Here is a 17,698-nt window from a genome sequence, read left to right as displayed (position 1 = left end):
AATTCTGCAGACATTAATAATAATCTTCTGGGACAGTTTCTTCCTAGTCACAGACAAGGTTTTGTTTTGGTTTGTTTTTTGTTTTGTTTTTAAGCTCTGTCCACAAAAACATCTGAATCACTGGTTTCTATCTGGTTTGATTGTTTCTCTCTCAATAACATCAATTCCCAAGAGAAGAATGTGAACTGTGGGCTTTAATGATAATTCTTTCTCTAATTTATTAATTGAGATAAATTTGTCTTGTGTCTGTATCCCAAATTTATACTAAGATTTGTCTTTGAGTTCTCCTGAATCAGACCAGTACTCTCAAATATGCCTTCTCATATGAAGAAACGTAGACACCATATCCGACTGGTCAAGAAAGTTTGGGCAGGGGCTGCTGGTTTATTAGGACCCACTAAATTGGGTTAAGCCCCACTAGCAATGCCACAACGTTCTGCCATACTATAAACCACTATAATTTGGCTGATGTGGCCAATGGGGGGAACATCCTGTTGAGGCTAAAGTTGGAGCATATGGGCTACAGGCAGCAGAGGGAGGAGGCACAAAGTAGGGAACCCAGAGTTTTGTGGGGCTACTTAGATCATCTACCTTCAAAATGTACAGCTCCCTGTACATGATCCATACTCCCAGCTCCTACGGTCCAGGTTTCACAACTGAGGGGTGGTTCTGAGATAGTTAGATGGGAAGGAGAATGGTTCTTCACACCAATCATTCCAAGTGTGTGTTGCCAGGGCAGGGGGAAAGACACATGTTTCTGAGCTGGGGGTCGGGGTGTGGGTGTGTGGACAGGATCTCTGAGCCAGGAGGTAGGATAGGATGGGGTGGGTTGGGTTGGCCGTGTTAAGTGCAGGACGGAATCGTTTGTGAATGAGGATTTGGCTGAATGGTGTGTGGGTTAGAGACACTAGTGGAAGAGGGAGGGTGTGAGCTATATTGGAGAGGGAGAGGTTGAGACAAGGAGAGAATAAGAGGTCAGACATAAATACTGTTTTTCTTCATGCTGCCTCTTACCGTCAAGTATCCCAGCTTTCATTCTGAAAGGAGGTGTAATTGGGAGAGTGGAAAGAGTGGATCGTTTTCTTTTCACTTCCTTTATCGCACACCAAAAAATTTTGGTGGTACCTCATAGAATCATAGAATACCAGGGTTGGAAGGGACCTCAGGAGATCATCTAGTCCAACCCCCTGCTCAAAGCAGGACCAATCCCCAATTTTTGCCCCAGATCTCTTAATGGCCTCTTCAAGGATTGAACTCACAACCTTGGATTTAGCAGGCCAATGCTCAAACCACTGAGTTATCCCTCTGCCTCCAACAGTAGTGTCCCACTTTTTCAGTTTGAAAATATGATCATCTTGCAGAGGAAGGAAGGATACTGGGGATGAGGGAGCGGAAGATGAGCAGCTTGCTATTAGGGTTGCCAACCCTCCTGGTTTCGCCGGGAATCTCCTGGAATCAGGCTCTATCTCCTGGAGGCTACTGACGCCAAACCGGGAGATTTTAGGTGCTAAAAGTCCAGCATTGCAGTAGAGTTAAGGCAGGCTCTCTGCCTTCCCTGGCCCCACACTGCTCCTGGAAGTGGCTGGCATGTACCTGCAGTCCTGGGAAGGGGGCAGGGGATCTCCCTGCGCTGTCCCAGCCTCGAGCGCCGACTCTGCAGCTCCCATTGGTCAGGAACTGCGACTAATGGGAGCTGCAGGGAGGGAGCCTGCAGGTGGGAGCAGCGCGCGGAGACCTCTTGCCCCCCCACCTATGAGCTGCTTCTAGAGGGATGTGCTGGTCGCTTTCGGGAGCCACCTGAGGTAAGCACTGCCCCTTCACCCCCTCCCACAGCACAACCACCAGCCCCAGCCCAGAACCCGCATCCTGTTCTCAAACTCCTTCCCAGAGCCCGATCCAGACCCCTCCCTCCCGCACCCAAACTTCCTCCCAGAGCCTGACCCCTCACCCCAACTCCCCCTGCCCCAGGCTTAGCCTAGAGCTCCCTCCCACACTCTGACCCCCTCAACCCCAAATCCAGAGCCTGCATCCATTCCTGCCCCCCCTGCCCCAGCCCAGTGAAAGTGAGTGACGGGGGGGGGCGCTCTGAGAAGGTGCAGGGAAGGGGCGTGGCCATGGGCCGAGGGTGGGGCAGTGGTGTTTGGGTTTGTGCAATTAGGCAGTTGGCAACCCTACTTGCTACCCATGACCTCAGAATATATTTTGGGCACCAGTTGCTCTTCCCTCAATGATGAATGTAAAGTGAATCCACCTGTCTAGTGGAAAAAGGCTGGCAAATGAGATGTTAGCTAGGATGTCAGAACATCAATTCTTATCTCTCTCTACCAAACTAAGATGGCATCAGTGTTTGTCTGATACCAGACTGGTATCAGTCTGATACTTATTTTGTGAAGGGCGGATCTGCAATTCTTGTTTCAGAATGTCACAGCTCACCTTCCTGGGGCTTGTGGTATTTGCTAGACTCCCAAAAATGTGAGTTTACTTGAAAAAGAAATGGTTACTTGCCGTAAGAACAGAAGTTCTTTCTGGACATTGCCTCTGCTTATTTGTACTTCATGCCCGCCTTCCCCTTTCCTCAGAGCTTTTTGGAACTCCAACCATTCAGTGGTGTGAGAGGATGCTCAGACTGCTCCAACAGGCACCACTTTCCTGTAGGTACGTGGCATGCAGGGGGAGGCACATGCCACAAGTGTGAATATAGAGGCAACACTTGAAGAACCAAACTTGATCTCCTTCGCCTCTTTATTCAGCCGACTCTTATTCCCTAGACTTTTCCTTCCTGCTTTATTCCTACCCTATATACCAGTAACATGCTGACTGGCTCTTCTTGACTTGCCAAATTATAGTCTGTTCTGTCTTTCTCTTCTCCTTCCCCTCTGTAATGATGCTGCCTCTGGCAGGAAGCTACTGAGAGTATCCGTTCAGGACAAATTGCTTAGATTAGGGCAGTTACAGCCCAAAGCTGGGTGTCCTTTATTACTAGGGCACATCAAACCAGCCAAACAGAGAGGACTTCGGTCTCGCCCCACTGGCTAACCATAAGTCATACAAACAATTCCATTAGACACTCCAGTTTCCCAGTATCACCACCAGTGCCACTTGTGATAGGGACAAATGAAAACCAATACCCCAGTAAAAGAAAAAAGGTTCTCCCGATCCCAAAGGACCAACCCCCAGACCCAGGTCAATATACAAATCAGATCTTACCCAAAAATCATGCTGTTGCCAGTCCTTTAGAATCTAAAATCTAAAGGTTTATTCATAAAAAGAAAGAAATATAGATGAGAGCTAAAATTGGTTAAATGGAATCAATTACATACAGGAATGGCAAAGTTCTCGGTTCAGGGTTGTAGCAGTGATGGAATAAACTGCAGGTTCAAATCAAGTCTCTGGAGTACATCCACAGCTGGGATGGGTCATACAGTCCTTTGTTCAGAGCTTCAGTTTGTAGCAAGGTTCCTCCAGAAGTACGAAGCAGGATTGAGGACAAAATGGAGATGCTGTTGCTGCCTTTTATGGTCTTTTTGCCATGTGGCTTGTGCTTTCTTTGTTCCAACCAGAAACCACTCAGCACAAGGCATGGAAAACCCTTAGCGTTCTGTCCATAGGCATGTGCCTGCATGCCTTGCTGAGTCACAAGGTGTATCTGCCTTCTCTCAATGGGTCAGTTGTATAGCTGATGGTCCTTAATGGGCAGTGCTGAAGCCAATTTGTCTGGGGTGTCACCCAGAAGCATAGCACAAGTTTGAAATACAGACAGTATAGAGCCAATACTTATAACTTTAAATACAAAAATGATCGCATAATCATAATCAGCAAATCATAACCTTGTCATAGAACCTTACTTAACCTCCTTTGTACAAGATTTGGTGCTACTATATGACCTTGGTTGCAACAATGATCTATATGGTTACACCCTCCAACAGACTAATTTTATTTTTTTTAACTATAAAGTGGTTATAACATGCCTGAAAAGCTGCTGAATGAGTTCCATCACTCTGCTATCCTGTTTTAACTCATCCTTTTATGGCAAGGTTTATCAGAAAAATCAATATTTCTGGATTGCATGTACTGCAACATTAATGTTTGTAAAGCACTTTGTAAATGTAAACCACTATAGAAGCAGTAAGTATTATCGAGACATAATAGAATGAGTCAAGGATTCAGGGGCAGCCTTCAATGTGAACATAATTGTCACTGAGTCTAACACAGAAATGGTGAATTTTCGTATTTATAGAACTGTCAATTCAAATACTGTCCGAAAGATACTCTAGTTTGTCTTTGGATTGTAAAATGGTGGAAATGTTTTGTAATATACAACTATGAAGTATTCTGAGATTAAGTAATGTATGTTAGATTTTCTTACACATAAATACCACCTAGCTAAAAGATACCATAGATTTTCCTGGAGCACTGTTGTTATAAAGACAGTTATGATCTAATTTCTTCCGGAGATCAAGCCAGAGAATTATAGCCAGGAATAATATGGGATACAACCTGTCTAGTAACCTACCATATTGTAAAATGAGCCTTATAAATACTAAGGCTATGATAATATCAAAGATCATGTACTCAAGTTCATTGGAAGTTAAATTACTGCATAACACTTGTGGTATATAAAATTCTTTTACTCTAAACTTTTAGCCTTCTTTAGAATGCTGAAGGGTAGGCCTATGAGGCAGAGATTCCAGAAATTTTGGGGTCCAGGAGGAGAACAAAGCTTGTTTTTAAGCAAACTAATTTTTGAGCTGCCACCTTCTATGCCGTAATTAAGAATTGTTCATGGCAGAAACAGTGAGAGAGAGCTGAACTTAAAGATAAAGCATTTGGAGCAGTTCTTCTGTTTGAACAAACTGGTAATCTTTCTCCAGTGAATTTAACTCCTTCACTTTTATGGAAATTTTCTTGTCTTATTGTTCTCTATGGTTTTACTAAGTTTGTTCCTAAAATGCACTTAATCTTGTTCTGATATAACCGGTCTGCTGTAAAAAATTATTTTTCAGTAGATTATAGATTTGGGTTGCACCCATCTTACATCTTTATGGCTGCTTTTGGGTTTTTTTTATACTTGGTAAAAATGTTTCATATTATTACTGTTGTACTGTATAACCATCAAATTATTTAGAAATATTCCTGGTGACAACTTTACAGAAGTGCTGGGCATACACTTCTCCTAGGAAATAGAAATGGGAATTCCAGATTGAAGTATTGTGTTTATTTGTAGTAGTAACATTTCATCATAAATTATGGAGTAAAGGTGACAAAAGATCTTGATTGAGAACTGCAGTTTCCTTCACCCACTGGTGTGAATAGTAGAGACTTTAGATGAAATTATGATGTCACTCTGAAGGCTGAGTCTTTCAATTTGGATTTTGTTTGAAGAGGTAAAATGCTTTATGAAAAATCCTGATCTTTTTCTTCCCCCTCCCCTCTTTCTTTTGGCAGAGGGCTTGTGTATGATAGCCGGAATAACCTACAGATGCGAGGTTTGGTCGTATTGCTTATTTCCAAAGCAGCTGGTCCCGGCAACACAGCAGAGCTTTCTTTCCAGCATGATATGGTCAGCGGGATTTATTCCAGGTATGGTGCAATCTCTTACAGCAAAAACCACTGACATATGTTTATTGGACGGGTGACTTCCATTACATCTTAATAGCTAGTCCCAAGGCCATTTGGGGAAAGTCAATATTGATTTATGTAATTATAAAACTTTAAAATTCCCTCTTAAAATACCAGATAAGTGTAAGTGTGCATGTGTGTTTGTATATATAATGTGGCATACAAAGTGATGGCCTCCCTTTCCCCAACCTTTTGTATGTTGCTCTTCATTGTAAGTTATCCAGGGTGGGGACTGTCTACCTACCTCTGTTTGTACAGCTCCTAGCATAACAGGGCCCTCATCCTGATAGGGGTTTCTGGGATCTTCCATGATAGTAGGATTTTTATGAGAACAGGGTCCCATGCTCTGTCCTGGCAGTTAGCTATCCCTGGAGCTGTGCTGAAATCATAAGTGTTGTTAGAACTGGTAGAAAAAATTAGAAATGTTGACAAATTTTTATTGAGATTTTATTTGAACTTTGGTGGATGCCCCTTCCCCCCCAAAAAAAAGGTTTTCTTCATCATCTTTGAAATTTAATTTTATTTGTGACCAGCTCTGATGCTGATAGACCAAAAACACGCAAATGCACAGAGGCATGTTTATGACCGGATCTATATAGAAATAGTGATTAAAGTTCCCTCGTATGCTTTGAGCTGCTCCACTTTGGAACAGGAGTACATCACTGTGCACTAGGGAAAATTGAGAGACAGCTAGTGCACTGTAGATTTATACCCCAGCTTGTTGCACACTGTTAGTCTAGGTCAGTGTTTCTCAATCTGGGGCGGTCACGGGAGAGGTTTGGGGAGGTTGCAAGCAGGCCTGGCCTTAGGGAGTACGAAGCAGGACAGTTGCCTGGGGCCCACGCCATGGGCGGCCCAGTGAAGCTTATTTACATGTTTCAGCCCCAAGCCCTGAGCTTAAGGTAGGGGAGTGCAATTTTTTCTAGTTTGGGGGTGGGGGCATTGGGTTTTTTTTCTGTAAGTCCAAAGCAGGTCGCCAGCAGAAAAAGGTTGAGAAACACTGGTCTAGACAAGCCCTAAGAAACATGCAAAAATATATAGTGGAAGTTTTGTTAAAAAAAGGCTGTGTTGTCACCTTAACTGGTTAATCCCATTCTTGTTTGTTTTTTGCACATAATGTCCACTTAAGCTATGCACCTCTTTTCTATATGTATACAAATAATGCAGTATGATACCATAATTCTAATTAATTATAGTATAGGAGGTATTGTAGTTTGGTTTGTAAATTATTTCGGAAAAGCTTATCTTAAAAATGCTTAAGACAGGGGAGAGGGGAAACAGTCTAGATAGTCCTGAATGTGGTCATTTTGAGAATGGAGATACGCTTTAAGTGCTTAAAGCTGTAATTAGACAAGTGACTTGAAGAAGCATTTAAAACACTGAATTAATAATGGGCCAACTGGTGCAGCTCCATGGACATCAGTGACACTATGAGAATTTAAGCCAGTTGAAGATCTAGTACAATAATTTAAGTGTAAAAGGAAGACACAACCATAATAATATCTAGAATTAGTCAGACACTCAGAAGATGAAAGATCTTTAAATGCTCCTACGCAGAACATTAGGGTTCATTATTGGCTGCAAAAGTGATAACAATGGAAATGTGTTAAATTTAAATCTTCTGTGACACTTCAAATCTGTAAAACGTGAAATATGGGAGCAATAATGCATTCTAGTAATAATGCTGAGGCACTGTTTATTTTGTACTATATATGGGCCAGATACTGCTCCCATTGAAGTCAATGTGGGTTTTGCCATTGGTTTTAAATGGAAGTAGGTTTGGGTCCTCTGTAGTTTTGTGAGCTTGTGTAATGCTTTGTGGCTCTCCAAGGACACATTGTATATGGAACTTATGCCCAATCTCTCTTTTTCTCAGTTAAACAGATAAAATAAAAAGGACAAAATGCTTATAAAATCAAGGTCTAAAAGCCATTTGCAATTCCTTTATGTATTACAAATGCTATTTTACAAAGACTAGTTTCCTGAATAGGAACCAAGGGAAACCATTTTCCATCCGTGTAGTTTTCTCTCAGATCTTGGTAAGGACACAGTCGCTATTCTATCATGATGCTGGTATGTATGTGGAAGTTAGAGGTGCATATCGAAGGCAGAATACACCCCTTGAGGATATGAAACAAGAAACTTTATTTTACTTATTCATTTTTATTATTTTATATACTTTTAACGCTTTTCAGACTATGGAGAATACTTGTTGGAAATATATTCTTTCAGGTTATTTTCAACTCTGCTGTAAATTATACAGTGTTTTTTGTTGCCATACTATGTAATTACTTCATCTATGTAAATATGAAAAATGCAGGAAATATTATTTCTGGCACGGTAAAGAGCATCTTCATTGCCTGATACTTGAATGCTGTGAATGGACATTATGTTGTAGGCTTTTAGCTATTGGCTATGGCTCACTTGATCTTTGAGCGGTTGGTAGTGATTAATTCAGTGCTTTCCTGAAGTCCTACCCTGAACTAAATTGTTCCAATACTAGTCAGAGATTATACCAGCCCAATATTTCTTTCCTGTGTTTGCTTTGGAATCCATGTCTGTGTTCTCTTTAAATCTCTGTCCCCAGAGTGGTAGCCCTTAACTATCAGCCTGACATATTTGATAGCCAGTATGTTGAAAATATAATTTGGGAAGAGAAGAAGAAAGGGGATATATAGTAGAATATGCTTTACCCATTTAATTCAGAAAAGGATAAGTCAGTTGCACTTTATATTTTGGAATGAGGTTTAATGATCATGAATTTTTTCATCTTCCATGTTCTTGAGCAAAATAAAGTATAAATAAGCAGTATGTATAATCTTATTTAAAATAGAATGTCACTGAGTAGTCGATTTAGATTAGGCCACTATTTATTTCTTCCTCTTCCTATCTCCAAATTAGTCAGTGTGTGGGACAAATGATCTAAATATAAATATGGGGTATCTGTTTATTTTTGGTGCATTTTTATTTTCTTTGTGTGTAAGCAAAGCTTTAGTTGGTGTTAAGTAATTGTAAAAAACATCGAACTTGATTTTAGTTGCACCAAATAGTCTCCTTCCCCTCCAGTTCCCATATATAGCACTTGTATATTTCTACCCCATACATAAAAAATGTAAATAAAGTATATTAGCACATGGCTTTTCTTTTTGTTGCATTATGTCTCCTGTTATCCTTCCTGTTCCTGCCATTTTTTCTTTTTCTCTTACTATCTTTTCCCTCCTTCCACGTAATATGAGTAGTTCTGCTTATGGAGAGCCCACACTACTAGTTATATTGTATAAAATCCAGAGAGTTGAGAGGTATGGATCTCCTTCTCAGTTCTGTAGTTTGAAATAAGGGAGTGGATGCCCAAACTTTGATAGACTGCTGCTGCTAATTTACACATAAAATTACCTACACATGTTTTTATCAAAAACAAGTGTAGAATCCTTATATTTGCAGGAAGCAAATTCATTTCTTGTCTGAATTCACCAGGGATGGAAATCTATTAGATTTAGACTGACCTGCAGTTACAGGGAGGAAATGGCCAACGGCTGCAATCTAGAAGTCTGAAGCGGCATTTGTTTCCCCCCTCACTACCTAGCCCAGTGAAATAAAGCATAGTAGAAATAAACAGAACATGTTGGATGGAAGTGAAGAGAAATAAAAATACTAGAAACAAGAAATAAGGTAGTCTGACATGGCGTATTTGTGTGTAGAAGTTCAGAGTAAACTCTGAAATGCAGAGTATTATCAGCAAATGGATAGGCTTGTTACCACAGCATAAGGACAAGACTGGGTCTCAGCTGCAGATATGGCAGAGATTTATCTTATTAATGGGAATGCTAATTGGTGTTTGACTTCTAATTATAGTAACAATAGACCTTAACAATCAATCCTCACCTCTATTGGTTCACATTAAGTCTCTTCATCATAAAAGTGATTTCCATCAGGACTTATTGTTCTGATCCATATCATCAGCATAGGTACAATATCCTAAGTAGTATGTGCTTTGAGGCTCAACTAATTAAGAAGTGCAGAAAATGTGTAATTCTAAAATATTCAGCACCTAAAAACATATTAAGTAAGATAGTATTCTTAACAAGATGGTTTGGTTGAAACATAAAGGAAAACATGATAAGCATGAAATCTAACCTAATTCTTTAAGGAATTTAGTTTTGTTTTCCATACCTTAATAAAAATTGAGGAAAATCTACTAAGAGGTGGTCTAAGCGAGTATTTAAAATGATTTCATTTAGCTTTTGATCTACAGGATTAATCCTTTGAGTTGCTTCATCTAATTTACAAGAGGAGTTTCGGGAGATGAAAAACACATCCAACCTGATTACATATTCCTATTGATCATCTTCCACCCACAACAGTAAAAATCAACTCTAAATACAAATCTAACAGTATTACTAATTCATTACAATCATTTCTTCATTAGCTTTTGATTGTTTTCAACATGTGCAATATTCACAAATACAGCAGTTTATATGTTGAATAATTGAAAGGAATATAATGCAGAGTACATCAGAAATCCTTGCAGTAAAGATTACGAAAGACTATTCTAAGAACATAAAATAAAATCACTTCTACAAGACAGGAGTGTTTAGAGCTAGAAAACTGGATATGCAAAGAGCTACCAGCCTACCTAGAACTGAGTTAAGTTCATTAAATATCATAACAGTTTAACGCTCTTAGTCAGGGCTTTTCTGTGATTCCTTAATGGTGGAGTTTGCCATAGAATCCACCCCTTGCTGCAGCATTCTGATCAAGAATCTAAGTTTTATGGTTGTGAAGAAAACCTTCCACACACAAGCCAACGCAGTGGTGTAAATACCTGAAACAATAACTTTGGAAGGTAAGACCTGTTTGTCCCTGGGATCAGTGGGGTGCTCACTCTGAAAAATCGTCAGCATTAACTGTTTCACTGCTGGTGATTTAAGCAGAAATATGCAGGTAGTGCGCATGTTCTGCAATCCCAAAATCTCTCCTGCTCTTTCCCAAAGCTAAAAATATCAGCTGTCCTCAGCAGCTAAAACCCCCAATTTCTCCCTGACAAATTCTACAAGTTCTTCTTTGAGTGCTTGCTCATATCGATTCCAATGAGGTGTGTGCGCGCCACGTTCACGATCGTCGGAAGATATTTACCCTAGCAACAGCCGGTGGGTCGGCTGAGGCGCCCCCTAAAGTGGCACCTTCCCAGTGCCGAATATATGCCCCAGCCAACCCAGCTTCCTCTCAGTTCCTTCTTACTGCCTGTGACGGTCATTGGAACTGTGGAGCGCCAACCCCTGGCCCAGACAGGACTTCTTTAGAAGACGCGGCTGAGGTGGTCGGCGGAGACAGTCTGGTCAGCAGATGGGCCAGAGCCAGGGTCCCCCGCCCAAACCATCGGCGGGACCCAAACAACACTTTTGAAGGTGCGCCTGAGGGCGGAGCACCAGTCTCCTTCCAGGATCCTTCCCTGCCTTTCTACTATTGCCTCTCCCATTTCCTCCGTATGTGGTCCCGTATAACATCAGACCGCTGGGTCCTACGCACGGTGGAAAGTGGATACAGCCTTCAGTTTGCTTCCCCCCTTCTCTCCTTCCCTCCCCGTCCCTCTTCAGGGACCCATCTCATGAGCAACTCCTTCTATAGGAGGTGCAAATGCTCCTAGCTATCGGAGCGATAGAGGCGGTTCCAAGGGAACTGAGGGGCAGGGGGTTTTACTCCCTATATTTCCTAATCCCCAAGGCAAAGTGGGGGCTACGGCCCATTCTGGACCTGCGCGGACTCAACAAATTCATGGTAAAGTTGAAGTTCCACATGATTTCCCTGGGGACCATTATTCCTTCCCTGGATCCTGGGGACTGGTACGCCGCCCTTGACATGAAGGACACGTATTTCCATATAGCAATTTACCCGCCACACAGGCGTTTCCTTCGCTCTGTGGTCAACCGACAGCACTTCCAGTTTACTGTTCTTCCTTTCGGTCTATCCACGGCACTAAGGGTCTTTACGAAGTGTATGGCCATCGTAGCTGCCTCCCTTCGTCAACATCTGATCCAAGTGTTTCTGTACCTCGACAACTGGCTCATTTGGGGCCGCTCCAGGGCCCAGGTGCAATCTCATGTTCAGTTCACCATGAGCATGTTCAGACAGCTAGGCCTGCTGCTCAATGTAGAAAAGTCCACTTTGGAGCCGACCTTCATCGGCGCAGTCCTAGATTCCAGACTCAATGTGCTTCCGGTAAAAATGCATGGGCTTCAGGCCGTAGTAAACATCATCCGTGGCCTACAAGGCTTCCCGACCTTGACAGTACGGACGTGCCTAGGTCTCCTGGGTTACACAGTATCTTGTACATTTGTGACCAGACATGCCAGACTATGCCTCCATCCACTTCAGGCCTGGCTCTCAACCGAATACCACCCAGGCTGGCACAGCGTGGACATGGTGGTCACGGTACCGCCGGACATTTTAGGCTCCCTGAACTGGTGGCTGAACCCCAAGTCAGTAGTTGAGGGGGTACCATTCCATGCCCCACAGCCCTCCCTGGCCCTAACCACGGACGCATCTTGTCTGGGTTGGGGCGCTCACCTCAGGAACCTTTGCATGCAGGGCCTTTGGTCCACACAAGAGAGATCCCTGCACATCAATGTACCGGAGCTGAGAGCAGTGCGCCTGGCTTGTCAAGTATTTCACAGGCACCTTCAGGGCTGTTGTATTGCAGTTCTCACAGACAACGCAATGGCAATATTTTATATCAACAAACAAGGGGGAGCACGATCGTCCCTCCCTCTGGCAGGAAGCCATTCTCCTGTGGCATAGCCCACTCGATCCATCTGGTGGTGTCTTTTCTCCCAGGAGTCCAGAACACCTTAACGGACTGCCTCAGCAGATCCTTCCAGGCTCACGAGTGGTCGATTCGCCTGAATGTCATCCACTCTGTCTTCCAGAAGTGGGGGTTTCCCCACATAGACCTATTCGCCTCTCACGAGAATCGGAAGTGCCAGGTGTTCTGCTTTCTCCAAGGATACTTCCCGGGTTCCCTATTGGACGCCTTCCTAATATCATGGAAAGACTACCTGTGTTACGCCTTTCTTTCATTCCCATTAGTCCATAGGGTCCTGCTCAAGTTGCACAGGGACAGAGCCCGCTTAATTTTGGTCACCCCAGCGTGGTCCAAGCAGCACTGGTATACCACTCTCCTAGAGCTGTCGGTGGTCACTCCAATTCCACTTCCATTTGGGCCGGACCTGATCACGCAGAAAGACGGACGACTCTGCCACCCTGACCTGCGATCCCTCCACCTCACAGCGTGGATGCTGCATGGCTAGCTCAATCTGAGCTACGTTGCTCCCGCTCGGTGCAACAGGTCCTTCTGGGTAGCAGAAAGCAGTCTACAAGATCCACATATTTGGCCAAGTGGAAGTGTTTTTCCTGCTGGTGTGCTCTGAGTGATACGGCCCCCCCTGCAGGCGTCAGTACCTACCATCTTGGACTACCTCTTGTCCTTGAAACACCAGGGCCTGGCAGTTTCATCCATCAGAGTACACCTAGCAGCAATTTTGGCCTTCCACCCAGGCGAAAATGGGCGCTCTGTCTTCTCCAATCCCATGGTCAGCAGGTTCCTCAAGGGATTGGAATGCCTGTACTCACAAATTAGGCATCCAGTCCCTACATGGGACCTCAGCCTGGTCCTATCCAGACTCATGGGTGCCCCGTTCGAGCCGATGGCCACCTGCTCACTCCTCTATCTTTCCTGGAAGACAGCCTCCCCGAGGTGATAGCTACGAGGAAGGCATGTGTCTGAGCTTAGAGCCCTCACGTTGGAGCCACTGTACACGGTGTTCCACAAGGACGAGGTACAGCTTTGACCACACCTGGCCTTTCTTCCTAAGGTGGTCTCTGCCTTCCATGTCAACCAAGACATCTTCCTCCCGGTCTTCTATCCAAAGCCACACGCCTCTCGACGGGACCAACAGCTGCACTCCCTAGACTTTCACAGAGCCCTCACCTTTTACATCAAGTGAACAAAACCTTTTAGGAAAATAACTCAGCTGTTTGTTGCTGTGGCAGACTGGACGAAAGGCCTCCTGGTCTCCTCCCAGCGCATCTCGTCCTGGATCACATCATGCATCCGTGCGTGCTATGACTTGGCTGGTGTCCCAACTACACACCTTACTGCCCACTCCACCTGGGCCCAAGTTTCGTCCTCCGTTTTCCTGGCTCATGTACCAATTCAGGAGATATGTAGAGCAGCAACTTCATCATCGGTACATACCTTTGCTACCCACTGTGCGATAGTCCAGCAGTCAAAAGATGATGCAGCATTTGGTTCAGCAGTTCTGCACTCCGTGACATCTCACTCCGACTCCACCGCCTAGGTAAGGCTTGGGAGTCACCTAATTGGAATCGATATGAGCAATCACTCGAAGAGGAAAAGCAGTTACTCACCTTTGTAACTGTTGTTCTTTGAGATGTGTTGCTCATATCCATTCCAAACCCGCCCTCCTTCCCTTCTGTCGGAGTAGCTGGTAAGAAGGAACTGAGGGGGCGCTGGGTCAGCTGGGGCATATATTCGGTGCCTTAGCCGACCCACCGGGTGTTGCTAGGGTAAAAATCTTCCGACGATCGTGCACGCGGCGTGCACACACCTAATTGGAATGGATATGAGCAACACATCTCGAAGAACAACAGTTACAAAGGTGAGTAACCGTCTATGCATTTTCAGTACAGATTTCTGAAGTACATTGAAAATTACAGGAATAAAATTATAGAAAATTAAATATTACAATAATACTGATTCTAATTTCTTATTTGATTCAGTCAAAAACTTCTATTTAATTTAAATTATGTTATCCTAGAATTTCCAGTCTGATGCTCTGGAGTGAGGCAGAAAACTTGTGGAGTATACTGGTCCCTCCCCATAATTTGGATAGGGATGGAATATATTTATATTTAATTTTTGTTAACAGCTTATTTCTGGATTGTGTACTAGTTGTTTAATGCCACAGATGGGTCTAGCTACTAGTGCATGTCTTCGTAGCTCACATTAAGCTTTGCTCATTATAGTTCTTTGCTAAATCTGTTTATTTGAAAGTGCTGTGATTTAAAAGTACTGTACAAATATATAAAAGTCCCTGCCCTGAAGAGCTAACAATCTCTGTTTAAGCCTAGAGACAACAGGTAGATAAAACAAGCAGACAACGGGTACACAAGGAAACAATGAGATACCACTTGTCAGCATGGAATACTGTAGTGACAGCAAACCAGCTGCCTAATCCTTATTTAATTGTTTATAGGCATGTCAGGAAAAGAGTTTTTAAGGAGACATTCATCTGAAGTGGGACAATGAGGTGTCTTTGTGACTATTTGCAGGAGCTTCTCCCATGCCTAACAGATGGAATGGGGTAAAGCATCAAGATGATGATTGCATTTTTTTTAAATGGCAGTCAAGCCTGGCACTATGTGGGAGCAGAGATGAGGGTTGACAGTTTGAATCTCAGTTGTGAATGGCTTTATAAGTGAAGACAAGTCATTTTTGTTTGATGCCACAATGACTGGGGAGTCAGTACAGAGAGACAAAGAAGGGGTGATGTGGTCAAAGTGATAAGCCATAAAAATGATCTTTGCAGCAGCATTTTGTATGGAGGTAGATGGGGCAAGATGGGATTTGTCAAGGCCAGAGAGAGGAGTATATTGCAGTAATCAAGATGCAGGATAAGAGCCTGGGTAAGAGCTATAGTTGTGTAGATGGGGAGGAAAGGTTGAATCTTAGAGATGTTAGGAAGCAAAATAAAGCAGAGGTTTTGGGACATGTCCTGGATGTGACAATCTAGAGAGAGGTCTGAGTTGAAAATGATGCTCAGGCTAGGGACAAGAGTGACAGGGAGGATGAGGATGGTACTAATAGGAGATGGGTGGGGAGATTTGTAGGAAAAGTTCAAATGCTCTGTTTCAACCATGTTTACTTTGTGTTGATGGCTGGACATCCACCAAGCTATGTCAGAAAGACAGAATGAGATTTTAGCTGGGACAAAAGGAAACAGGTTGGGAGTACAAAGGGAGAACAGTCTTCAGCCATAATGATGATAGCTGAAGTCCTATTTGCAAATAAAGTCACCATGAGTTAAGGAGGAGAGGGAGAAAAGGTGTCCAACGTGAATCTATTTTTATTTTCAGGTACAATGTCCTTTTACATTAAGAAGATCCTTATTCTTCCTTAGTAGTGCCTTGCCCATTGAATGGCAGCTATTAATTGCCTCTAGGGTACTAGAGTGTTGTATAACTTCAGCCACTGCTAACTTAAGGACTAGAGTTAATTTCCAAAGTAAATAAAAAAACAGTGCACGGCAGTGTGAAGTTAGCAAAATATAATGTAAAGGAAAGTGAATTGTGTTTGAACACAGGGGTAGACACTTCCAAACCTGAGAGCCTACAGTTAAGCTCCGAAATACGTGGTCTGATGTCACAAGTACTCTCAAATCTCGTTGACTTCAGTAGGAGCTGCAAATACTTAGCAGCTTTGAAAAGTCTGTCCCTAAATATAATTTATAAGTGGTCTCACTGAAGTGCCTAAATGACTTAGGAGCACAACTTCATTGACTTTCAGTGGGCTTTTATTCCTAAACCACTTAGGCAGTTTTAGGCACCAAGGGTGGGTTTTTCAAATATGAATTTCAGGAGGTTAACTTTAGGCACCCACATTTGAAAATGTTGGGTTCCATTCCAAATTTTGGAGAAGTGTGTGTATTACTTGTCATAGACCCCCTCTAGCCTGTCCCAGTTTGGTCTCTTCCCCCGCCCTCATGCTCCCACTTCAGCTTACCCACCTCCACCCTTCAGGGTCCTCATCCAATCTTGGTCTTGTTCTCACTCTCCACCACCACTGGCTCTCAGTTGTCATCCCCCAATCCCTCCCCTGGCTCCTAGTCCTCTTGCCCAGCCAATGTGTCTCTGTCCCCCCACCCCCTGCTCTTGCCCCTTCTGTAGTCTAGTCAAGTCACTTCTTCTTCCATGCTTCCTGGACACCAGCAGGAGGAGCATTAGTCTCCTGTGTCTGTTTTACTGTTCCATAAGTTTCAAAGCTATGAAGGTTTCCATTGTTAAGTCAGAAAAATGTCAGTTCTGAAATTCTTATTTTATATTAATTGAATTAGAAAAACAACCATCAATAACCCCTCTGGTAAAACTTCAGAAGTAGCAGGGCTAATAAACAATTGCATTTTATGGACCTCCAGGGAGGATGCCACAGATATTGCGTTGATTCTTAGAGGCTGTTTATTAGCTTACAAATCTCTCCCCAACACCAGGCTGGAGCAACTATCATTTGAATTAGTTGATACCATTTTTCTCTTTATTAAGATGCATAAACTGGATCATTAAGACACCAAAAGGTCAAAGAAATAGAATGTTAAATATCTAATTTAACTGATATACATAAGATATTTTCTCTTTCCTGCCCAAAAAAACCCCAAAAAACCAACAACAACAAAATAAAAATCAGAAATAGCACCACTGTGGTATATAATTGTGGGAAGAGGGAGGTCCTTTGCAGGGACAGATTTTCATTCACAAAATTACAAAGAAAATATTACACCAGTAGAAAATCTGCATTTATAATAATAAAACTTTGCTGACATCAATGTACCAAAATGTATCTTATTAAGTTGATAAGGTCCCAGAGGCAGCAGTAGTTGTCTGGCTCCAAAGAAATTTGTATCCTTTCCCTTCTGATGATTATATCAACGCAACTGGTGGAAGGGGAAAGGTCTCAGAGACAGCCTGCTGTCTCCCTTTAACTGTTTAGCATCATTCCATGTACATTGTAAGCAAGATCCATCGGTTACGTGGTTCTGTGTTGCAAAAACTGAGAATACAACAGTCTCATGGTAAGAAACACTTAGGTGTAGAGTAATAAGGTGTCAAAATAATTTTGAATTTTTAAAATCCGGTTGTGGGCAATGATAGCCATATCATAAATTGTGGAGCCATGAATTTTTTTATCATGGAACTTCAACCACCTGCTTGCTCTCCGCTTACTAATTAGTTTCTCCTGAGAGTTATTCTAACATTCTAAGCAGCTGAGTTTTTTGCATCTGTTCCCCAA

At 42.9% G+C, this 17,698-nt stretch overlaps 1 protein-coding gene across 1 annotated transcript in view; it reads left to right on the top strand.

Moving 5' to 3' along the window:
- PDSS2 (decaprenyl diphosphate synthase subunit 2) overlaps window positions 1-17,698 on the top strand; it is a 195,643-nt gene that overhangs the window by 83,317 nt on the left and 94,628 nt on the right. Inside the window, exon 2 of the mRNA XM_073336930.1 lies at window positions 5,446-5,580. Coding sequence (XP_073193031.1) covers window positions 5,446-5,580 — 135 coding nt within the window. The remainder of the gene's footprint in view (window positions 1-5,445; window positions 5,581-17,698) is intronic.

This window comes from Lepidochelys kempii, chromosome 3, assembly GCF_965140265.1.
Source record: "Lepidochelys kempii isolate rLepKem1 chromosome 3, rLepKem1.hap2, whole genome shotgun sequence".
Lineage (NCBI taxonomy): Eukaryota > Metazoa > Chordata > Testudines > Cheloniidae > Lepidochelys > Lepidochelys kempii.
This window is presented reverse-complemented; position numbering and strand designations above follow the sequence as displayed.